The sequence below is a fragment of the Cryptomeria japonica genome, chromosome 8 (assembly GCF_030272615.1).
Source record: "Cryptomeria japonica chromosome 8, Sugi_1.0, whole genome shotgun sequence".
NCBI classification, from domain to species: Eukaryota; Viridiplantae; Streptophyta; class Pinopsida; order Cupressales; family Cupressaceae; genus Cryptomeria; species Cryptomeria japonica.
In genome coordinates, this window is record NC_081412.1 from 265,515,328 (window position 1) to 265,540,928 (window position 25,601).

Below are 25,601 nucleotides of genomic sequence, written 5' to 3' on the forward strand. Positions count from 1 at the left end.
TTTGGCAAGCATCTTCCTTCGGACCCTTTCAAATTGTTAAGTCATTGAAATCTTGCAAGGACAAGGCGAAATTTGATTTGTAGCTCCGGTCCTTCACTGAGGGACAGGAGCGATTTTCCTCCTGGAGGCATTTCTGTGCTCATAAAAATCTTCAATTTATATTCAATGGAAAGATATCGCCGTTCTCCATCACTTCCAACTTGAAATTTGTCTGGACTCTGCAGGGATGATGAGATATTTGAAAATGAGCTCCCGTCCTTCACTGAGGGACAGGAGCGATTTTGCTCCTACAGGCCAAAATAACATGATTTTTCACATTTTAACACTTCACGAGGCGAAAACAAATCAATTCCAATGCCCAGGATCAAAATCAAAAAGGTCAAAATTTGGTCAAAATATTCAATCGGACAAAAATTCACATTTCACTGTCAACACTTAGACAAATTTAAGCTCTGCATTAACATTCCAATTGGAAATTAGACCATTTTGGCGAATTCATTGCATTCAAAATTTGCATCCTAGAAAAGGAAGCTCAAAAGCTCTCAAAAACGACTGGATTTTGGCCTGAAAAGACAAAAATAAAAACCCTAAGGCTTGACCCGAAATCCAGACAACCAACTAACTAACAAAACCTTAAAAACGAAAGCGAAAACGAGCGAAAAACAAGCAAAAAGAGGGGGTCCCCATTTGCGATGGGGCGATGTGTGAAATGGTCACAACACTACCACAATAAATCAGGAACATATCAAGAAATTTAGTAATTTACAAAATTCTGGGATGCACCAAAAACTGTCAGTGCTGACATGCTAATCGATGAGGGAAACGAGGAGCACTCATCAGCTAATCTTTTACCAGAACACCACAGCACCAGGAATATCTGAGATTTATTAGAAGGAATAAAATGAGATGAAGCCAAAAGAGAAAATGACAAAGAAAATAATAAAAGAGTTGCAATAATTTACAAAAGATGCCACTTTAGTTTTTGGAGAGGAAGGGCTATTGTTTACACAGCCAAATTGGAATGGTAAGAATTCAAAGAGACAAAAAATTTAAGTGGGTCAATTTATAGTGAACCTGATAATGGACATTCTAATTGAACTGACTAGAATATATATATTCGCTGTAAGCAGACTAGCCACAATCATTCTCTTCAATTCAAACAGATGGTATCAGGGTTTGTTTATGTTGTACCAATCACAACATCTTTTCTGATCAAAGGTATTCAGCATGAGCGTTTGTTCCTATTTCAGATTTGGATGTGGGGAGGTTGGGAGGACCCTCTATCACTCTATTCCCTTTCTTTCGTCAAGTACTTATGGGAGGCATATTTTCTTTGATGCCCAAGGTTATCAGAATGTTTGTTAGGAGGCTAGGAATGATAGTCCATTTTTTATCTTGATGTGAAACAATTGACTGATAGCATTGCCATGCTAGCTTCTTTTGGACTGATCCACAGATTTCAGTGTTTTCAGCTGTTGCTCAATGCCTCGTATAGATAAACAAAGAAAACAGGGTGACACAAGAAAATTTTTAGATTAGATCATACCCCAGGGATTTGTACTTTGAAGACGACCAGTGCAAGGGGCTTTTGTGGCTATAAAGATCTATGTAATACTGGATTTAGAATGCCCTTTAGCAAAAAAAATGTGTTTCAGCCTTATAGGATTAAACAGATTCAACAGAGAGATAAGGAGTAAATCATACCATGAACAGAGATTGCAAAAGACTGCCAGGGGATCCAAATCTTAAAAAACACTCATGCAAAATCCTAACAAACAAATGGAGAAGGATGCATTTCAAAAGCCAAAAAGTAGATCAAGGATCAAAGGAAAAATGTTCTAGATGAGGGCACTAATCCAGAAAAACTGCATGAACTAGAGATGACTGATCTTTATGAAGAAACATTGCTGGAAGTGAATGCTTCAAAAAATGATCAGGATAAAATTCCCAAGTATTCATTTTAAACTAAGATACAGATCCTGGTACTGATTTGGGTTTGGGTTCAGAGCTTCATAATCGGGGATTCGGTCAATAAAAAAATTGGGGTTGCATTCGTTTTGGGTTTGTTCATACAAAAACATAAAAATCATATATATATATATATATATATATATATATATACACATACAGATACATGTATATATATGTGTATGTGTATATATATATATGTGTGTGTGTGTGTGTATACATACACACATATGTGTATATATGTATACATACACATATATATATGTATATATGTATACATATAGTCTACAAGAAGAAATATTAGCAGCAATATACATACACACATATATGTATATATATAGTCTACAAGAAGAAATATTAGCAGCAACATACATATTTCTTAGAATTTTTTATGTAGAAAAATATTCATGAGCCTTATGCAATATTGACTAAGTTAATAATTTTTAATATAATTACAAAAATAATTAATTTGAAAAAAAAAAACATTACCCCTATTCATATCATTTTCCACTTGTGCAAAATCTTATCATTACTTATTCATCTATAAACCATAACATTAACATGCTTATATCATATCATTACTTAAAATCAGCATTACCTGTATGACTATCATTAACATTACATTACCAATTCCCTCACCATATTGTATTTCAGTTGAAATCCTCAATAATAAAATCACCAAATGCTAAGGCTCTCAAGAGATCTCTGTAACTTTTTACCCTCGAATTTCAACTTTGCGCCTTTTTCTTCGAGTGTTTGTGATGAATTGTTGTTTACATGTTGCCTATCCACCCTAAATTATCCTGCTCCAACTAATCTGTTCTCTCTCATACCTTTTACATATGTCAAGGTTTAGGAAAAAAGAAAAAGAAGCATAAAACATATTTAAAAACATCAAACTGAAATTGGGTTTGTTGTGCATTCTCAGAAAATTTGGTTAGGTTTGACATGAGTTCACTTGGGTTCATCCAGGACGAACCCACAAGGAAAATGCGCACCCCTAGCAGCATTCCCCGCCACACTGCACCCAGATCTGAACCAAGAGTGGATCGTATCATGATCCAGGGGTTTTCTCTAAAGAACCAGTAACATAGTTTTTGAACAAATATGATAAATCAAAAGGGGACTAGGACAAATTAAAAAGCATGAACCATAGAATTTATTTGCTACTAGGAAATAAAATTGGGTGTGTATGGAAATGTAACCAAGAGCCCCTAGAACTTAAAAGATGTGTCAATCTCCATTCAGAGTGTACATAAAATAAACAAAATATTTGTGTTACATGGGGACGCTCCCTTGTCCCCAATCTACCCGTCCTCATCCACGAGATGAGGGACATGTTGATGGGTGTTTTGTGACCACACCAACACAGAATAAAGTTTCCAAAGGACACTCTATCCTCTCTTGAGCAAAGACCCCTCATATGCTAAGATTGCGAAGATCACAGAGGCGACTCCAAGGTTCCTACTGCGAACATGCGACTTTATGTTGGATATGAGCTCGTTTGGCTTGATGTGATATGCTGGTAACACAAAGGGACTTACATTTGGATCGTTCCTTCACTTCTCAATGCTATGGCTAGAACTTCATCATCGGATATAGCAATTTTATGATGCTTATGCTTCGAACGAACCGAAAATATATTGAAAGTAAAAGGGGAAAGGGTTAGAGAATCTATTCTACTCCTAAGGACAATGATATCAATGGATAGTGCTCCAATGAACAAATTCCAAATAAACCAAGTTCTGCTTCGCCAAGATCAACTACAACTCCACAACAACTGGTGCAATCTTCCAAGGATGCTAAAGGATTTTCACATCAAGAAAGTGCATTTGAATATCCAAAACAGCGCAATCCAAACGACTATTCACAATCAAACTAAGCACAAATTTAGTAGCTCGGGCTAACTTTACACTGCAACTTATAATCAACAAGATGCAAAAAGTATGAACCATGGAAATTCGTCAAACACCATTACATTCTCCATTGAAATCAAAGCACTTTATCTAACAATTGAGAAATTCGAAGAACACCATGCAACAAGTTAAAATAAACATGAATCCACCATATCTTCAATGAAATCAAATTTTATTTCGCCAAGTCTTACAACGTCTTCTCCTTCTCCTACTCTACTTCTACTCTAAGGAGCAAGAGCTCTCTACTTCTAATGAGCTAACTATCTAATGAATTACAAATGAGAAGGCAGGGCCTTTTATAGAGCTCCTCCCACAAATGAATGGCCAAGAATGATTTGAAATCAGGGGCCAAGATTACACCATGCAAACCCTAATTAGGGTTTGACAAAAAATGACCTATGTGGCACCAAGTAGTGGACCTGTCAATTAATAAGGCATCATGCCCATCATTTTAGCTCATTGCCCAAAATAGGGCACCCACTATCCCTTTCCTTGGTGGCAAATGCAATGAATCTAGTCATGATGATTAGAAGACATTTGATTGGCCAGAAAAGGTGACGGGGTGTCACCTCTACATGTTGGATGCCATATAGACCTAGTGACTCATCACGAGGAATATTCCATTTTGCATCATTTCGTGATCAAGGTTCTAACTTTGACCTTTTCTGAAATTATCTCCTCTTGATCATCTTCTTCCTTCCATGTACTTGCTTGGGAATTCACCTTCTTGGAATATCTTTCTTTGCTGATGACTGTCATTCCTAGGGTCTTTCCCTTCTGACTTTTGATCTTGGATTTTCAAAGGAAATGCAAGATGTCATAAATTCTTCTTCTCACTTGCAATTGAACTTTGGATCTTTGGGGTCTAGAACTATATTTCCTTAAAGCCCGAATGTTGGGAGTTTGAATGTCCTTCTCGACATTTGGAATTGGAATTCTTCCTCCATAAACTTCCTGAGACTGGATTTCTTCTTGAACTTGGATGTCATAAACTGGATCTGCTCATCTTGGACCTCCATGCCCCTCGACGTCTTGATGTTGTCTTTGGATTGGATAGATGAATCCTTGATGTTTTATCATTTTCTGACATTTTGGAGATGGGCATATTTTGGAACCCAAGGAAGGAAAATTCCTTTCTTTGTGAATTTTTGTCATTTCATGGCCTATGGGTGCCTGGGTGCATTCTGTGTTGAAGGAAGAATTCTCTGACACTTAAACCATTTTTTCCATTTTCCAAGAATTTTGTCCCGCCTCAGATTCGGAGGAGGAAAATTCCCAACTCAGCCATTTTTTCGTGAATTCCAAGTTTGACTACATACACGGGCACATTCTAGGCCTGATGGAGGAATTTCCTCGTGTAAGGAAAATCCTCCCTACCTTGGGATTAGTGCCCTCCTTCTGGTCATAGGTGCATTTTGGAGGTGAAGGAAAAAATTGCTCCTGCAAGGAAGATCCCCCCTACCTTGGGATTTGCACCCAAGGAGGGAGGATTGGCGCATTTGAGGGATCATGGAGGAATTTTCAAGTTTTGGAAAATTCCTCCACTTCATGAGGATTGCGCCCACTCTACTGGATCTTGTGCATTTCAAGCGAGGTGAAAAACTTTTCAGACTTTGAAAGATTCCTCCCGTTCTTGCGAATTGCACCCAAGAATAGATTTTTCCATGCTTTGTCATTTCGGGAAGCATTTCCAGGCACAACCAAAATTTTGATCGCTTGCCTGCTCTTCAACTTTTCTGGATTTAGAACTAGATATTTAGGAACGCTTTGTCGTCAGTGCCCTACCAGTTGTCGGAGATCAACTTTCCAAAAATAGACTTACTAAAAATACTAAGTTCTTCCAAACACCAAATTAGGGCAAACAGAGACATAGTGACACTTACTAAAAATAGACACCAAAAAAATAAGTTTGTTTAAACACAAAATTAGGTCAATCCAGAACGCAATGAAACTTACTAAAAATAGTAAGACCTCAGAATTCGCTCAAATTTCACTGGTAGCTTCCTTGAAGGGTTCTCCTTTCAATGCTTTGCTCAGATTTCACAAAATCCTAGGCTACTAACTCCATTTCTAAGTCTGAAGGATAAAAACCCTAAAATAGACAATACATGCTTCCAAACTTAGCCAAATTTCTCCAAAACACTTGCAGACACTTAGCCAAATATCAATTCTCAAGGTTATCCTGACACTTAGCCAAATATCCATCATTCCATTCCTCTGCACATGCATTCTTTGTTCCATCACTGCAATCTCTTCCTTGGATGATGATATCATCCACTCAACAATGTCCTCTCAGCATCCAAAGTCCTCCTCCCCGCAATAAATCTGAAAAAGACAAGGAAACGTTGTGAAGTACAAGTATCAATCAAGTTCATAGTTAGCAAAATGCAAAGTTCGAAGGATAAAGCAATTAGCACAATGCATTTTTCAACAAATCAAAACCCTAATTCTCAACTTGATGACAATATTAAGACCATATCCTGTCTAGGTTGTATATTCCTTAAGAATCGATTCCCTACTTAGTCATCTCATTACTTTCAGAGACCAAAATCCAAACCAACAAGACCTTATAACTCATTCCTTAGGGTTAGGAGATGCAACTAATCACAAAAGACTTGGTTTATTTAGCGAAAAGAGGGGATCCTCATTTGCAATGGGGCGATGTGTGAAAACGTCACAACAGGACGCAAAGGGGATGTCTCCCTACCATTTTTTATTCTGCACCAAGAAATATTTCCTGGCTGTTGGGGACATCTCGCCATCCTTAGGATGACACGGAGACGTCTGAAACATCCCTCACCATCTTGGAAACGGCGAGCCGTCCCCGCTTCTGGTATGACTTCTAGGCCCTTAAAACATTTAAAAAACACTTCTTTTTTTTTTTGTTTTATTGTTAGCGACATGGGGGGCCCACAATTAGGTTTAAAACACAAAAGTGAGCCCTAAAAAGCCAAAATACATTAACCCAAAGGAAAACATGAACCCAGCCACCATTTTTCACTTTCATTTTCTTAGGTTTTGCTCCAAGTTGTGAGAGTTTTCTTGTTGGAGAAGATATTGGCATGCTCTAGAAGAGAGGTTGGACTGATTAGAGGAGATCTTGGACTGATTTTTGCCTAGCTTCAAGTCTGAAACAAGTTCCCAACTTCAAGTTTCAAGCTACAGCCAAGGTATGTTAATTGTTTTTATAGTTTTTTTCTAAGTGTTTAGCTTGATAGTGAGTTTATAGATTGAAAATATTTTCAATATTTGTTTTCAGACTTTCAACCATAAACAAAAAACATACAAAACGAACAGCAACAACAGTGCATGTCAAGACGGTAGTGACAGTAAAAATAAAGTGACAATGTCAATAGACCCTTCTTCTACGTTTGAAAATCCAACCTTAGGTTCTGCTGCACCAAACCTTTTTCAATGCCCTACACCCTCTCTTCAAAAGTTTGCAATTTTCAACCCCAAGAAACCATTGCTTCAATTTGCCACAAAAGTGACTGCCAACAAGGGCAAAAATACAAGGGGCGGCAAGAAGTGGCTTTGTCATATTTGCAATACTCATTACCATGGGAGTTATACTAGGGTTACAGGCCATCTAGTGGGTGGGACTGGAAAAGGTGTTAGAATTTGTGAAGATATAGCATTGGAACAGCAGATTGAAATGGCAAAATTGGCAAGAATAAGTGAGGACAAAATCATTACAATTCACAATAAGAAATGGCCAGTATCTATTGATTTGCATGCCTCTTCCAATGTATCAATTGGAGAGAGTGGTGATAGAGGGAAGAGGAAAGCAAGCGAGAAAACTTCAGAGATGGATTTATTCAATGTGCAAAAATGTGACCAAGCTGATGATGCAGTGGCCAAATTCCTTTATGCTCTTCCATTTCATTTGGCGAGGTCACCTTATTTCAAGTCTATGGTGAGAGATATATTGACAGTCGGACCATCTTTTGCCGCCCTGGAGAAAATAGATGCATACTTCCCTCCTTGACAAACAATATTCAAAAGCTACCATGATGATGGAGGAGATGAGACAAGCATGGATTAGGACTGGCTGTTCCATTGTCATGGATGGGTGGACTGATATTCGACATAGGCCACTCATTAATGTTATTGTTACATGCCCTGCTAGTTCATACTTTCTTCGAGCTATTGATTGTTCTAGAAAAGTTAAGGATGCTGATTTCCAGTTTGGCATTTTGAGGGAGGCCATAGAGGAGATTGGGCCTTCTAATGTTGTGCAAGTTGTGACAGATTCAGCTCATGTTTGTAAGCTAGCTGGTTTGATGATTGAGAGTACTTACAAACATATTTTTTGGACTCCGTGTTGTGTACATGCTTTGAATAATGCTTTGAAAGACATTGGCAAAAAAGATTGGGTAAAGGCAGCAGTGGCAGAGGCTAGAGACATACAAATGTTTGTATGTAACCATCACACTTCGCTTGCACTATTCCGGTCTTATTCAAAGAAAGAATTCCTCAAACTAGTAGAGACTATGAAAGATGCCAACTGAGAATCTGATCCAGTCTAAAGTTTTTTGTTTGCTTTCAAATCTTTGACCAGCGAATTGTTTTATTGGTTTGAGGTGAATTATAAAATTTTAGAACTCGGATTTTATTGCAGCAAATTATAAATTCAAGAGAATGACTATTTAAGACAACTAGAGCCAAAACTGGTCTACCAGGTGTCAAACGCCCTGCCTAGATGAGCTTATTTTGATGTTGGAGGTGGTGCACAAAGCAATACAAGAGCCTCCAAGTGTTGCAAATTGTTCCAATGTGTTTTATTCTCCTTATATATAATTATCAAAACAATTTAAGGAAGAAATAGCAGATCAGGTGCTTATTCCAAATTCTTGCTAGGAGAAACCTCCATAATTGACCCTTTTTCCCCACTAAAATGCTGATGTAGCCCAAATATGTTAAAAATTCCTTGAAAGAACCATTTATCTGTCTTTACTTGCTGCCAACAATGAATTTACACACAAATTTCTGAATCAAAACCTTCTAATTTATTTTATTGGCTTCACAAGAGAAGCAAAGAGGGTACGGGTACGGCCAGCCTGGGAATGGTATGGCCAAATGACCTGAAAGAGGATTCCTTCAATGCAAAGGTGAATGGGTTTTCGTCCAAACACTGAATAAGGGTGAGAGTTTTCGTTCTCAACCTGAAACTCCAATCAAGCTTGCTGCTACAAAGCTCTCCAAGGAAGAAATTGTCAAATATCCAATAAATAATGAATAAAATGCTACCCCCAATGTCTTTTAAACATTCCTCAAACCCTAATTCGAATTTGGGGTTAGGGTTGTACTTTTGGCATCAAAAAACATGTTAAAATGTTTTTTTTTATTAAAAAAATAACTTCCCTTAAGTGGTTTGACCCATTGAGGGTACAATTCCTCATTAAAAGTGGCCATATTATTAAGTTATCACCTTTTTATAATTTACCAAGGGGCCATTTTATAATTCATCATTAACTTTTATTAATCTCCTTTTTAATAAAGTTACTTTATAATTTTCCTAATTATAGAAAAAGTAACTTTATAATAAATTATTATAAAGTCTATGTAACTTAAGCTCACCAAGGCCAAAAAGTGACCAAGTATAACCTCCTCTCGGTAAAGCCAATCATCCCCTAGCCTCTGTAATTGCTTGCAGAGATGGCTAACAGGCAAAACCATGCAACTGAGTGATCACAGGAAAAATGGGGACATTACAGACTAGATATGCTAGCTATTTTATTTTGTTGGAGAGGATGTTGGAGGAGCGGGATGCTCTGCAATCCATGGTTGTTTGTCCAGACTAGAAAAGGTGGCCTTAATCAAAGAAAAATGAAGGGAAGGCAATGAGAGATAGAGTACTTGATGAGTCTTGGTGGGCCAATATCAAGTACAAAATTTGAAAAAAAAAAAAATTTGAATGTTACACTTTGTATTTTAAAAGTCTTAATTTGTAAATGTTGATTGCAGGTATATTTGCTCTATCATATCACTAGTTGGGGGGATAATCTGGTATGCAGATACAAACTCTCCTAGCCTAGGAGAGATCTATGAAACTTTTGATAACATGCTTGATCAAATGAAGCAATCAATTCGTCAAAAGGATCCTGAATTGCAATTCTATGAGGAGCATATTAGGCCTATTGTCACAAACAGGCGGAACATAATGAACACCCCTCTTCATTTGCTTGCCTATGCTCTTAATCCGAAGTGGAATGCACCTAGACTTGGCCGAGTTCTTCCTTCTAAGGATGAAGAGGTGATAGAGGGGCTTACAATAGCCCTTGCTAAAATGTATGGCAAAGACCAAGCAACCATGCTTCAAGGGCAATGGCTTTCGTTTTCCGATCTTGATGGCCCTACATATAGCAAACCAAAGGCTAGAACGGATAGGATCACCATTGCACAAAAAAAACCCATTGGATGGTGGAAATTTCATGGGAGGGACACACTGGAATTGAAACAAATTGCATTTGTTTTCTCTCCCAAATTGCTAGTTCCTTTATTGCAGAGAGGAATTGGTCCACCTATGGCTTCATCCACTCCATTAAGAGAAACGGGCTCAATTCAAAACGAGCTGAAAAGCTAGTTGCAATTCATAGTGCCCTGAGACTTCAAGACCGACAAACTATAGAGTATCGATAGACTCTAACAACACAATGGGATGTTGATCCTAAAGATGTGAATTCAAGACCGACAAACTACAGAGTATCGATAGACTCTAACAACACAATGGGATGTTGATCTTGAAGATGTAAAGTAGATTGATGAGGAGGAGGTGCCACCAAGACTAGTTGGGCTACCATTGGATGATCCACTTCTACCCGAGGGTGATAGTGACTCAAATGGTTCCGAGTCTTTGGATATTGATAGCCCGAATGAGGCTTAATTTCATAGATTGTTGTACAATGTATATTGATATTTGAGACTTTAGGATAGTGATACATGTTTGAGACTTTTGGATATTGATAGACCATGGTTTCTTGATGTTTAAGACTCTTGTTATAATGCTTTATTGAAATTTATTATGCTGTTATACCACTGCTGGCATGATTTTGTTACATTTTGATATTGTCGTTATCGATCATTGACATATGTATCTCTCTTTCCCTCTCTCTATAATATATTAATATATCTTGAAAAATTCATATATATTTAAAAATTTGTATGTTGTCCCCTGCCGTCCCCTATTTTTGGCTCTCTAAGAAACGTCCCGGAAACGTGTCCCATACCATCCCCCCATCCCCGTCCCCGAAACACCATGGAATATAGCAAAATATATTAATAGATTTTTTTTGTAGTACACATTCATTCTATGTGCATTAAAGGATTGAACATAAAAGGGTTAAATTGGCATGTTGGAGGACAAATAATCCAACAGCCTATTTCTTGGAAGGATTTAAGTGAAACTCAATTTCCCAAGAAATATCAAAGTGACTAAACCTTTTAAAGGCCTCCACGACAATGGTAGTTTAAATTAAACTTTGATAGTACATCAAAAGGAAGCCTAGTATGCCATGGTCAGGCATATCCTAAGTCTAGTGGTGAGGTTGTGGTTTTTGAGACTTTCAATACTAAGAGAAATGCTAATAATATAATCAATGGGAAAGGTCAAGGTTGAAACACAGTTCAAAAACTTAAGACTCAATAAACCCAAATTTGACTTGAACTTGGAACCTCTGATCAATAAATTCAGCAGCTCAAAAAGATAATTATATTCCTTATGAAAACATATATTTTATGTAAAATACATTTACAAAATGTATCAAATGAATCTGTTGAACAAAGTGAAGTATTTCTTATCAGATTTGAATACAAAAAGGGCATGTTGGTACCCCTATGAAACTCCATTTTCAGGCCTGTTTTTGTAACTTTATAGTTGGTTAGTCCTCAAGTTGACAAACAGGTCCAAGAAAATTCATGTATTCCCAATTAGTTTGCAAAATTTATCATGGTCTAGAGTTTCAACTAACAGGTTGAATGATCACCTCAAGTCCATAAGAAGTAAACAATGGTGATAATTGAGGGCAAATCAGAGAAAGAAGAAACATGGGGTGATCTAACATGTCGAGTTCTTGTATTTGGACTAGGCATACCAAGCACTTGATCATGTCTACCATGTGACCTAGCTCTACGCACGTGTATTCTAGCAGCATAGTTCAATCTATGAGGTATTCTAGTGGTTCTTAACAGCAAGGCAGAAACCTAAATTTTCAGTCATCATCCAAGAAGAGATAAAATCAAAAGATGGCGAGTGATTAAAATGTACCTAGAATTAAAAGTGGCAAATGCACTATAAAAACCTGCCAGCTTAAGCCAAGTGCCATTTGAAGGTGGTAACAATGTAAGAAACCATGCATAGTCATGAGCAAAATGGCAAAATCTTTAAGTAAGTAGTGCCTAGCACATAAAGGTTATGAAAAGAAGACTTTGGCGCCATTTTGGAGTGGCATTGCCCTCTTTGAGTTCCACCTAGCACTTGAAAACATGACTCAAACCTTACAAAGTTTTGTCATTCTTCCTAAGATGGCAAAAAAGATGTAAAAATGCACCAAGGTGATGAAAAGAGGGCATTATGAAAACACACCCAATGTGGTAGATACCTGAGTGAAGTGGGCCAATCCTAAAACATGTTTTAGACACATAAAATCAGCACCTTTTTGTAATGGCATACCAAGGATAAGCTCTGCCAAGGTTCCTAAAAAGTGGCGAGGCATTAAGTATTTAGTACCTAGCATTGAAGGAGAAAAAAAAGCCAAAACTTGGGCGCACTTTTTGTGGCATTGCCCTCTCGGAATTCCACCCAAAATCATAAAATATGGAAAATGCCTTATGCAACTCCACCCAAGGCTAAAAGAGGTTTAAGTGACAAATATAGGTGCATTTTCATGATGACTTTGCCTCTTATATTTCCTCCCAAGTGTGATTTTTGTGTGGCAAAGCCACCAGGAAGTTCCACCTTTTGTTTTCCAATTAGATGAAAGCAAAAAACAGAGTTTTAAAGCAAGAAATAAAAGCATGCAGCACCCATATATCAAGGATGATCTCCTTTCAAACATCACCAACCAACTCCTATCTGCTGTTCACAGATGATTCAAGGCATGTTTTCCTGTTTTTTGCAGCATTTCTAAAGTAACTTTAAACATCCATTGTGAAGGTCGGTAGAACAGCTATAGTGTTTTCAGAGATATCAGCTGAGTTAGTTGAGACGTATACCCTAGAACCCTAAGACAAGTTGATGCAGTAAAGAGAAAATAGTCATCACAGAAGAAGTATGATGTTCCCAACTCAAATCTCACTTTTTGGGTTACAGGTATTTGATGATTTTCCCAATAGAATATGCGAATTTCTCAATAAGTAGGAATAAATTTTAACAGCACAGTGTAACAGATAATACGCCTAGAACAATCATGACTTTCAAAATTATAATACTGAGCAATTAACGAGCACCAAACATATTTAGTTCTGTAAATTTCAGGCAAGTTTCATTGGCACACCTTATGATAGGATTTCTTAACTTACAGTTCATATAAAGATGAAACTACACAACATGCTGACCTTATAGCAGTAATCTGTATATGCAACGTTGGAATATGAATGATGACTACTAATGTTGCAAGTGTGTATATGTATGTGGAGATGTCCCCAAACTCGTTTTAGCTGCCCCTTATAACCTGCGACTGCTTATGGCGAGAGCTCCTTATGGTGTTTGGCTGTTCCAACCCTAAAATGGCCTTTGTAATACTGCATGCCTCTCCTTATACCCCTTTGGCTATGATCCAACTCCACAACTTAAGCAACTATCCTTCCTCGATTTTCCACACCCCCAACATCTTCTAGAGTCTCCCAAAATTCAACGCCTCTTTAATACAAGCAGCAGCAGCCTTATGTGACTCCCAACGTCTCAATAGATAAGAATCGCCCTTTTTATTAATTATGCAGCTGACGTAAAATCCTCTTTAAAATTAGGAAATAACACCCAATGAAATATTAACCCTGCAAGGCATCTCCATACATATGGCATCCAGCTATTTTCAGCATGAGAGTTTTATATGAATTGACTAGCACAACTGATAATAAATCTTTCACAAATTTAGTTTACCTGCATATCTTCACTGGAATAGTTCTTCTTACAAATTTATATTTGCTTGCAAACCTCTCTGAATTTGTTTTCTACAACTCCCATGAATCAGTAAAATATGGCAATCTGGCTTGAAACGTCAACTTCTCCATTTCAGCACACTCTGAATCTTGATTGAATCCACCCAATATTGACTAGGAAGAAAAATCCCTTCTCCAAATCCAATAAACCTTAGGGTTTTCGTCCAAGGGTTGGAGTTAAACAAAGATGTCCAAACTTCAATGAGAAAATGAAATGACCAAAAGATATGAAATTTCCAATTGCAACTCCTTTTTATATCCTTCTCAAGCTTTAGATGAACTTTTTACTTTATTTTTCATTAACACCCCCTTTTAATTTTTAATTCACTTTTGGGCTTCTGAAAAGACTTTAACATAAATGTTCACTTTTAATTAAAATAATTAATTAAACCAAAGTTGTCCATAAAATAATAATTTACAGACAAATTAAATTTAATTAGTGAAAATATTCCCTTTCCAAACCCCCAAATTAGCCTACAAGAATGAAATAAAGTAAAGGGTCCTCTCAAAACAGCTAGGTCAAAGAAGAGGACTTTACATGAAGTAATCAAGTAAGGATTCAAATGCAAATGATTTTCAAATAATCAAATTGAGGGTTTCATCGAAGTCCTTAAGCAAAGTATAGAGACTTGAAGCTAGGTTTCAGGCTAGTTGTAATCAATGGATTCATCACAGGTCATAGTTCCAGTTTTTACCATCAAATCGACATTGCAAGGTTTTTGTCATGTTCATGTTCATAAAGTTCCAACAACTCTCAAAGGCTCCAAGGAAAACTTTCCCAAGTTTAGAGGAATCAAAGAGGTTTGAGCACCATTTTCTGGTGGCAATGCTACTCCAAAGTTCTGCCCAATGTTCAAGAAGATGACTAAACCAAGGCAAATGCAAGATGAAACTCCATAGAGAAATGAGACAAGTTGCAAACCTCTCAGTGATCTACGCAAGTTCAAATTGCAAAGAAACAACGTTTAGGCATCTTTTCCAAGTGGCAATGCCACTTGGTTGAGAAACAAGGATGATGCCTTATAAACTCTACTTAACAATAAAAAAAGACAGCTTAAGTGATAAGATGCCATTTCCTTGTGGCTTTGAAAATGCACCAAAAGTGGCAAATGCCTTATCAAAGCACATCTAAACCAAAAAAGTGGCAAATGGCTCATAAAAGCCTATTAAACACATGAGCGAAATAAAGATAAAAAGTTCTACCTGTGATCAAAAGTTGATAAGTTAAGTGATCTCTATCAATGGTTAAAAGGGAAGGGATGAGCCTATTTTTAGGATATTTGTAATTTGTTAATTGTTTTAGAATAAGTTTACTTTTAATTAGTTTTATTTTCTCTAAAAAGATAGGGATAGAATTGCTTTAAAGCAATATATTTTTTGGGAATATTTTATTATTATATTATCCCTAAAAGCCACCTCTTGAGAGTTTATAAATAAGTGTGTTAGGTACATAATTTGTAATGTAAATTGATGTTGGGCTTATACTTATGATTCCATATTCGAACCCTGTGCATACCTATGTTGGTCTAGTTCAAGTCCAAATTTAGTTGAGTCTGAACTAGGCCTAGGTTTCACTATAGATTCCCTATGGGACCTTCACAAGGAACCTAAGGTGCCCAAGTGAACCTTTGAGTTAGACCCAAGTGAACCCATAGACCACCTAAAACAAAAAGCGAAAAAAAAACGTCTTTTTAAAACCAAAGAAAAGCCTAAATACCTAATTTTGCCCTCAAATGAGAACTTGGCCTCTTTTGCCTCATTTCACAAACACGAGTGAGTAAAACAGCATTTTTGACTCCAAGCTACCATTGTTGATTTCTGCAAGTTGTTGCAATTTTCTTCAAAGGTGAAAGCTATAGGAGAGAGACTTAAACCAACAAGAGTGAGAGAATTACACAAGGAAGATTTATTATTGAAGGTGAATGAATCTTGTAAATTTTTTGCAAGTTTTGAAGAACTTTCTCAAGTTCTTTTTTTAGATGTTTTGATTATTTCCTTAAACCTTTTTATATATAAAATAGGTGTTAGAATGTCGAATTTTTTTATTTCTTTTAAGTTGTGGAGTTGTAAATTTGTTAAAAAATATTGTTTTGTTATATTCATATTTGGCATTTACCCAAAAATCTTCCAAGTGAAATTTATGCTATAACTTCATTTTGGTGACCACCTAGATTTTGTTAAATGGATCAAAGAAGGATTTGGACGTATGGAATGTCAAGTGGTAGAATGCCAATTCCTCCAAGGACTTTTCGGCTGCCACCAATGAAGGACACAATTCTACATAGTCGCCTAGGGCAAAAGGGAATTTGATGGACAACTTCCTTTTCTTTTTCTGAATCATGTCCTAAGCAGTCAATTGCCTGGTGAGCTCCAGTAACACCATTTTGTCTGTAGAATACCTTGGAAGTTTGTGCGGCTGAAAGGAAAATCCTTGGGCCTGAATATAAGTAAATTTTGGAAACTAAATGTACAAGACTCCAAATTTCTATATCAGCACCTTGGCTTCGAGCGACACTCTCATGTGAAGTTCACCCTGCAATAGTCTAGTTAAATACATTGTGAACGTATCATTCACCAACTTGAAAGAATCAGTGCTATACAGGTGCAACTGGGAATAGCAGTTTTGGACCTTGAATTGTCTTGGCCCACATCCCATGGGCCCTTTTCCTGGTAAACCGTCGAAGCTGCCTATCCTTGCCAGCGAATAAATCACATACGAGCTCATGTAAAAGGATTGGATACGCTTCTCTTTCAGATTCTTCAACTGTTCAAGCAAATAATGGCTTATCAGTCTCGCCCAATCTACTATCCCATTGGCATTCATAACTTCGCCACTGAAGAAGAACATCTAGGTCTCAAAAGTGAAGGCATGCGGACACCCCATTATCCTACTCAGCATCAATACAAGGTTCGTGTATTCTTGCTTGAAGTCAAAACTAGTGATCTGCTTAGGCATCTTGGAAATATGCGGTCTTGACTTTTGCATCTAGGTCTTGTTAATATGCTCAACACATCTTTCAACGCCAGCCTCATATACTGCCATTACTCTATCCTTAAGTTTGTAAGTCATGGAATGATACGTTGGAATTCCAAAAGTTTCTCCAATAGATTTGGCGGTCAGGTTAGCCAGAGGCTTGCCATCCGATGTCAAAATCACTCTTCTTTCTTCATCATAGTGCTTTGCACATTCCAAAATCAATTCTAGGCATTCAATGGCTGGAGGGAAGCCTGCAGCTGAGACAATTCAACTCTTGACAAATTTAACAGCAATAGGTGATGGATTGCATCCACCTATTCCAAAAATCCTGTGCCCAAAAGCTCCTAGCTGGAAAGTTCTAAGGTTGGTGTCACTGATTTCCTTCCACTTTTAAATAATCACTTTTAAATAATCTTGGACTCTGGAAGGAATCCCTTCATCTCGTTCTTGATCTGTGCCTACCAGGAAGTAGCCACAACCTTGCTGAATTCCGCCATTCCTACAAAACAAAGTAAATAAACATTAAAATCATCGTAAGGAATTAAATAAAACGATGGAGAAGAAATTCCAGCTGATAAATTCCTAATTAGGAATAAAATAAAACCTCTGCAAACAAGAACTTCTTGAAAGAAATAAAATTCTTCGTTTTTGAATCTTTGCTACTTTTCTCCAACTTTAGCTTTCTCCAAAATCGCACGTAAGAAATGAATTGAATCCTTCGTTTAAATAGAATTTCCTCACCAAGTTGCCAAGTTGGTGAAAGACTAACTTAGCAGTTGCATTAAGAATGCGTCATACTTTTCTTAATAATTCGCCATGCAAATGAGTCTCGCAATTATCGTCTAGTTCAAAAATGGTAATTTCCATGATTTCTTAAGTTGTGTCATAAGCATGGAATATTCTTCTTTGTATATTGCCAGCTCGCCAACCTTTCTATTTCGAATTTCAAAAGGATATTTTTAAAGATTTTTCTTTTCTAAAAATATTTTGAGAATTTTATCCACTTGGGAAGAAATCGTGATCATCCGAATTTTTGGAGAGAAAATTTTATCCAGGAAGAACTTTTTTTGTGCTCTTTGAATTCATCTTGTTTCAATGGAGATTTTTCATCAATTTGTCACACTTCCTATTTTTTAGGAATTTTTCAAATTTGAGTTCCAGAATTCAGGAGAGAGAAAACTCTCACTTGGCCAATTTTGTCTTTGCCTAGAAATTTCATCAACTTTTGGCAAATTTCCATGCCTGAGAGACGTTTTGAATTTTTTCCCTAAGGGATTTCCTTTCCTCTCTACCCTTGACTTAATTTCCATGCCCTTCTTTCCAACTTCTTCCTTGTGAAGGAAAATCTCACTTGGAAGGAATTCCTTCCTTACCCTTATCTAGCACTCCCCCTCTAACTTGGGCACCATTTCCATGTGGTCAAGGAATTTTGGTCCAAGAGGAAAATTCCTCCTAACCCTCAGTTTGGCGTTATCTATCCATCCTTGGACACTAAAATCACCCCATGCAGGAATTCCTTGCCTTAGAAATATTCCTTCACACCCCCAATCTAGTGCTCTATCTTGAGTTTTGGGCGCTAGAAGCATATGCAACAGGAATTTGGCTTGTGGAGGAAAATTCCTCCATAAGGCCATTGTGGCGCTCTCATACCTTGCTTGGGCATTGATTCATAGTGGTGCAAGAAAATGTGTTGTGGAGGAAAATTCCTCCACAACCCCAATTTGACGCCCTATCTCATGCATGAGCGCCATTTAGACCATGTGAAAGATTTTGGTCTTGGAAGGATAAATCCTCCAAGACCCCATTTTGACGCCCTCCCTTGATTTGGAATATGTTCTTGCCAGGATAAAGGATTTTCTTGACTTTCTTCCCTGACTTCGCCATTCTTGCACTTTCCAGATTAGGATGCCAATTTTGGATTGAAGTGATTTTCGTGCCTTAGGAGATTCTTCAATGCCTTTCCACTTCTGGAATAAATTCCATGTAGATGTTTTTGTCATTGATGTGTTTAGTGTTGTTCTTGTGGACTGCTGTGGTAATTGGAGTGTCATTGTGTTCCAGGTGGCTGCCATTTCATATTCCAAGTGTGCAGAGATTTTCTGTATACAAGCTTGCTTAGCTGGGTTGTGTGCCATTGTCACATGTTTTCAGCTGGACGATGTGCTTAGGTGTTTAGTATTCTTTTCAAATTCTTTACAGTGTTATCGCCACATGTTTCGGCTGTACATATTTTTGTCAGAACTCTGATATTCTATTTGTTCTGCTCAGAAACCATCTTCAGGTGGATCGCTGTAAGTATACACAGCGATATTTTTTTTGAGCTGCCAGTTCATATTCTGGAGTTACTTTTTTTTTGTCAGAAATACCAGTGTTGCCCGATTTTTAGTTTGGCAAGTTCGTGATTTGACAGAGTGGCTGGCATATGTTATTTGATGCCGTTTTTTCTGAGCAATGGGTTGCGACAGTATGTGTTGGTTATCGGGTGCAGAGAATTTAAGAAAAACGTCTTTGCCTCCTTCGTATTTATGATGTGTGTCTTGGTTTGTTTAAAATGAATGGCAGTTTTTGATTTTTTGGTGAGTTAATGTTGCAGAGAAGTGAATACGTGTAAGTGAGAAGGTGTCTCGGGCATGAAATATGGTTGCTCTTGTGATTGGCGCAGTTGATTCTGATTGATATTTGCTTCAGTCAGTATGTTGGTTATTATTGGCTCAGAAATGAAATTCGAGCTCTTTTTGGAGAGTTCGTGGGTTATTCTTTAAAGTGAAGTGTGTAGAAAAAAGGTTTTAGTGGGTGTTAAGGTGTGTTGCAGAGAATGCGTATTCTTGGAATGCTCTTTGAGTGTTGTTTTTAAAGAAGAAAAGACTGTATTGATGGTATTTGAAAAGATGGGAAGTATCAAAGAACTGTTTTTCTTAAGTATGATCTGAGAATATCCTTTGATCTGAAAATATTCAGAAGTCACTGTTTTGGTGCTGGCTGTCAAAGCATTCATATTTGTGTAAAGAATCGAGTCTTCAGATTTGATATTTTTGACATACTGGAGCTGTCTGATTTTAAGAAGAAAATATCTTCAAATGAAGAAAGAGTTATATTACTGAGTATTAGAACAGTCTTAAGGGTTTTTGTGCAGTCACACATACTTCAATGGTTATATTTACGTGAAGGAGAATATGCTGCTGCGTTATGTATTGTGAGAGTTTTATGCACTGCTGCATAAAACAGTGAGCTCTTAGTTGTGTCTCTCTTAAAAATTTGTAAATTGTCCTTAGTGTGTCAGTTTTTCAGTTTGAGGTTGAAGCCTCTTAAATCTTGAGTTGGTGCTCATCCAAGAGTTGGTGCTCTTTTTGTAAATCAGGGTTGGAGCCCGTTTAATTTTAATGGAGTTTAAATGTGCCGTGGTTTTTTACCCGAAAGGGTTTACCATGAGATAATTCTTGTGTCTTCTCAGTTTGTTATGTGTCCTAATTTGTTTTTCTCAAATCTGCTTAAAGATGTTGAGATATTGATTCACCCCCCCCCCCGCTCCTCAGTATCTCTGTTTTGATTGTCATTCCACACTTAACCATTCTTGATCAACTGTCTGTTTTTTCAAACTTTATGGATTTACACAAATATTCAGAAATGCTCAATCTTCAGTGCCGGGACCTCTACCCGTGAAGAACCTGCCAAAAATAGACTTACTAAAACTAGTAAGTACTTCAAAACATCAAAATTAGGGCAAATCAGGAAAGGGTGACACTTACTAAAAATAGAAACTTACTAAAAATAGAAACCGCTAAAAATAGTACGTTTGATTTTTGGCACACTAAAAACAATCCGAGAAGCAATGAAATCCCTAAAAAATAGCAACTTTCTAAAAATAGAAAGTTCCTCATAATTCACTCGAATTTCACCGGTAGGTTTCTTGAAGGGTCCTAATTCCAATGCAATGTTCATTTTTTTCCAAAACCCTAAGGAAAAGACCTCAAATCTAAGTATGAAGGGAAAAACCCTAAAATAGGCAAAACAGATTTCAGACTCGACCAAATTCACTGAAACGACTTGCAGACTTGATCAGATTCCATCAAAACACTTAAGAGACCGGGGAGACCCAAGAGACTACTACAAAAAGACCCAAAGAACCAAAACCAAAAGACCAAGAGGACCTAAAAAATAGGGGGTCCCCATTTGGAATGGGGCGATGTGTGATTAGGTCACAACAAGTCTATTATCATCTATTGGGTTTTATAGGCCATTGGGTCAAGGTTTGTAAAGACATAAAAGACAATGAGAGGGTAGAGTATTATAGATTGCACATGGAAGAAAAATCACAATCTACAAGTAGCCAATGCAAACACAATCCGCACAATCAGCTATGCCTATGCCCTCTATTTTTGGTAGTCCTAGTGTTAGTACTAGTAGTGATATTCATGTTTCCACAAGAGGGAAGAGGAAAGTTATTACTACTAGTACTTCTAGTGGACAGCCAAGTCCACTTGCAAATTTGTTCAATGTGCAAGTACGAGATGTGGCAGGGTCCTCCATAGCCAAATTTTTCTATGCCCATGCCATCCCATTCCATGTAGCACGTTCTCCCTACTTCAAACAAATTTTTAAAGATGTGTCAGTTGTTGGTACTTCATTCATTCCCCTAGAGAACATAAACAACGTACTACACTCCTTGACAAAGAATATTGCAAGGTGAGTGTGGTGATGGACGACATGAGACAATGTTGGATTAGGAGGGGCTGCATTATGCTCATGCATGGGTGGACCAATATTAGACATCAACCACTTATCAACATCATAGTCACCTGTTCAGCTGGCTCATATTTCCTTAGAGCCATTGATTCACCTGGGAAGCGCAAGGATGCAGAATTCCAATTTCATATTTTGAGAGATGCCATAGAGGAGGTTGGGGCACCCAATATTGTGCAAGTGGTCTCTAATTCAGCACATGTGTGCAAATTAGTTGGTTTGATGGTTGAGGGTGCTTACAAGCACATTTTTTGGACCCCTTGTGTTCATGCATTGAACAACACATTGAAAGACATAGGAAAAATAGATTGAGTGCAGCAGGTGGTTGTAAAGGCTAGGGATATTCAGATGTTTATTTGCTACCATCACGCCTCACTTGCTCTCTTCAAAAGATTTTCAAAGAAGGAATTCCTCAAGCCTGTAGAGACAAGGTATGCCAACTATTTTATTTTGTTCGAGAGGATGCTTGACATATAGGAGGCTCTACAGTTGATGATGGTTAATTTAGAGTGGAAAAGATGGTCTAATGCAAACACTGCAAAAAGGAGAAGCATCCAAAAAAAATCTAGATGATGATTGGTGGTCCAATGTGAGGTAAAAAAATTGAATTAATATTTTTTAATAACTTGCTGATTTTATTTTATTAATACATTTTAAATTTATAATTTGTTTGCTGATTTTATTATAAAAAAATCTGATTTTAATTTTCCAAGTTCTAACTTGTCTTTTTTCAATTTTTTGTTTGCAGATATATTTGCTCCTTTATTTCACCAATTGTGGATGTCATTAGATATGCTGATACAAGCTCTCTAAGTCTTGAAGAGATTTATGAGACATTTGACAGCATGCTTGGAAAAATGAACCAAGCAATTTCTAAAAGGGATCCTAATTTGAGATTATATGAGCAAAAAATAAGCCCATAGTGATGAGGTAGTGGAACATTATGAACACCCCGCTTCATATGGCAACCTTTGCTCTCAATCCCAAATGATGTGCACAAAGACCTAGTAGGGGGCCTCCTTGTGATGACAAAGAGGTGAAAAAAGAGTTTATGAAGGCCCTTGCAAAAAATGTATTCAGTTGAGGAGTCAACTGTACTTCGTGCACAATGGCTTGACTTTACTAATCTTCATGGTCCAACATTCGATGAACCAAAGGCCAAGGTAGATTGAGCTACATTAGCTCAAAAGGATCCTATTGGATGGTGGACATAGCATGGGAAAGATGCACCAGAGTTGAGGACTCTTGTTGTTCGCCTCCTTTCGCTAGTACTACATTAATATAATTTATTAATTTGATTAGTGTTGAACATTTATTCAATCATAAAAATTGAATGTCCTAATTAGTAATTTACTTTTTGACTCCTTTCATAGGTTGCTAGTTCCTCTACTACAGAGAGGAATTGGTCCACATACAACTTTATTCACTCTATCAAGAGGAATAGGCTAACCTCTAGACATGCAAAGAAATTGGTGGCCATGCATAGTGCTTTGCGACTCCATAATTGTCAGACTTGAGAGTATCGATAAACTATAGCTTTATAGTGGGATGTTGATCTAGAGGATGCCAACATTACATGACAACAGTTGAAATTTTGAAAACGGGATGCCTGATTAAAAATTCTTGTAACATTAAATTATAGAGCCTCTAAAAACCTGTATTGTCATTGTTTTCATTAGCATGGATCACACTCCATGATCCATCATCACAATGAGAAACAATTGACAGATACAAAAACTTGATATTTATAATATCATAACATGTTTTTTTTGTTCCTACAAAATTCTGAATACATGAGGGGAAATCCTATGAAGTTGAAACAGAGAACCCAGCAATATTCAAAGAGAGTGATGTGAAGATATGAGCAGCGTAATGGATACAGACATACCTCTAGTGAGGCGGTCAATGCTGCTTTTGAGAACACCCTGGCTCTTGAGAGCTCCTTCTGCCCTGGAGTCGAAATCTCTTATAACTGGACCCACCACAGAAGCAATCCCTTTTGCTATAATCTGAGTGCCCTCCAATTGCTGCCGGTCTAAACCCGGATCTTGTTGGAGAGAAACATTCTCCTCACCGGGTGATTCAAAATTTGCATAATCACCCACACGAGAATTGCTAGACGTAGATGCGGAAGAATTGCAGACTGCAGACTCAGTAAGTATGGAAGAATCAGCATCATGTAATGAAGAGGATGCTTCAGAGTCACAACGTTCTCCGTCATCCATGTGTATAGTTGTGCCTGCTTTTATTGTTCTAAAGAGTGAATGCCCTCCGACTGACGCTCTACCGCTAAGGTAGATGACCTATAACAAGGTTTGGGTTGTATGTGAGTTCGTGAGACGAATATAGACCTTCCAAAGTGTTTTGAAGTATGGGCTTTTATCGGCTTGAGGAAAGCATACGATAGCAGCGGGAAAAGCTCCTCCGTAAGCGATAACTTAAAAAACACTAAAATTTATATAGGGGAGAAGGGCCTATATATGCACCTTAAGTACAAAGGTCCACATGATTTTCGACTTATTTTTCCCCCTGTCATGTAGAAAACCAAAAAAAAATCAGTTTTTTTTCAATGCTTATATGTCACGTAATGATTCATCTAAGGTGTCAAATATTTTTCTATTTGGTTTGGTGATTGATACTTGTGTGGACCCACTCGCACAAGCTACTTGAATATGTGTCTGAAGTGGACCTTGTGGTTGTGTGGCATGCCACAACTCTATCACCCTTTAATCCAACTTGGAGTCATTTATCGCTTGTTGTCACCCTACACTCTTCCTTGCAAGCACATTAACCCCACATCCCTTACCCTTACATCCACTATATTGTGCATAAATCTCGAGCATTCATTCATTGAATGTTCCTGCCTCCTCACCAAATTCTATAACTTTGGGTCCTTTTCTTCCTACATCTTCTCGACTCTTTGATACGTTAGGCTCCAGAAGGTGTTCACTTTCGATCTTTGCAACTATGCACGTTGCTCTGAAACATGCTCACATCGAACACCACTCTCCCTTCCACTCTAGTGATGGCTACACCCTAGCTCTTTGACGGCACTGCTATGTTTCCTCCTCTCTAGGTAAATCCACTTACACCCTAGTTATCGTTTGCATTTACTTGTGAATTTGGTTTGCACTTCCATTTTTCATCAAGTTTGCATTTACTTCCACCTTACTTTGTTTAGCAGGTATGGATCTACAACTTCAATGGCCACCCAAGACATGCAACTCAAGGCTTTCAAGTGATTCCCTTCAACACAAGTGAGGATTCAATCCTCATTAAGGCACGTTGTCTCCATTTTTCATTTTCTTTTTATTGTTTATAGTTTTTTGGGGGGGTTTCCTTTAATCTGTAAGTATGATGTTCTCTAAAGTCTTTGGTGCTTGTCTAGTGCAATTTTTCATGGGTGCTCCACTGTATTTATGAACACTAAAATCTGTGTTCAAAAACACACAACATTCTAATGGGAATTGAAATCTCTTGTTCAAGCATCACTAGTATTTTGTTTTTAGATATTGAAATGTGTTAAGGCTATTTGTAATTACAGCTATCTATCATTATAGATATGGAAATGGGTTTTTTTGTTTGTAATGCAAGTTTTTTTTGTTTATAATGATTTTTTTCATTTATAAACACTATATAGAATGCAAGCATTACCAAAAAGTTTAGGGTTTCTAAAATGACTAAGATAGGGTTTTTGAAATGTGTAAGAGAGGATTTTTAAAATGAATAAGATTTTATGGCATTACCAAAAATAAGAAGGGTTGTAAAAAATGTTCAGGGGTTTTGAGGCTTTTTTCAGCCAATTTCAATTTTTTGTTCTTTGTTTTAATTTGTCATCTTCA

At 37.3% G+C, this 25,601-nt stretch overlaps 1 protein-coding gene across 3 annotated transcripts in view; it reads right to left on the reverse strand.

Moving 5' to 3' along the window:
• The window catches only part of LOC131066506 (uncharacterized), a 74,548-nt gene extending 50,374 nt beyond the window's left edge, over positions 1-24,174 (reverse strand). The window contains exon 1 of one of the 3 annotated variants that reach the window (XR_009111679.2): positions 23,648-24,174. Coding sequence is in view for 2 of the 3 variants with exons in the window: in XM_058001282.2 (XP_057857265.1) it covers positions 23,648-23,984 (337 nt within the window). In the remaining variant the exon portion in view is untranslated. The remainder of the gene's footprint in view (positions 1-23,647) is intronic. The other 2 variants (XM_058001282.2, XM_058001281.2) reach the window with 2 other exon arrangements.
• Between the last annotated feature and the right edge of the window lie 1,427 nt (positions 24,175-25,601).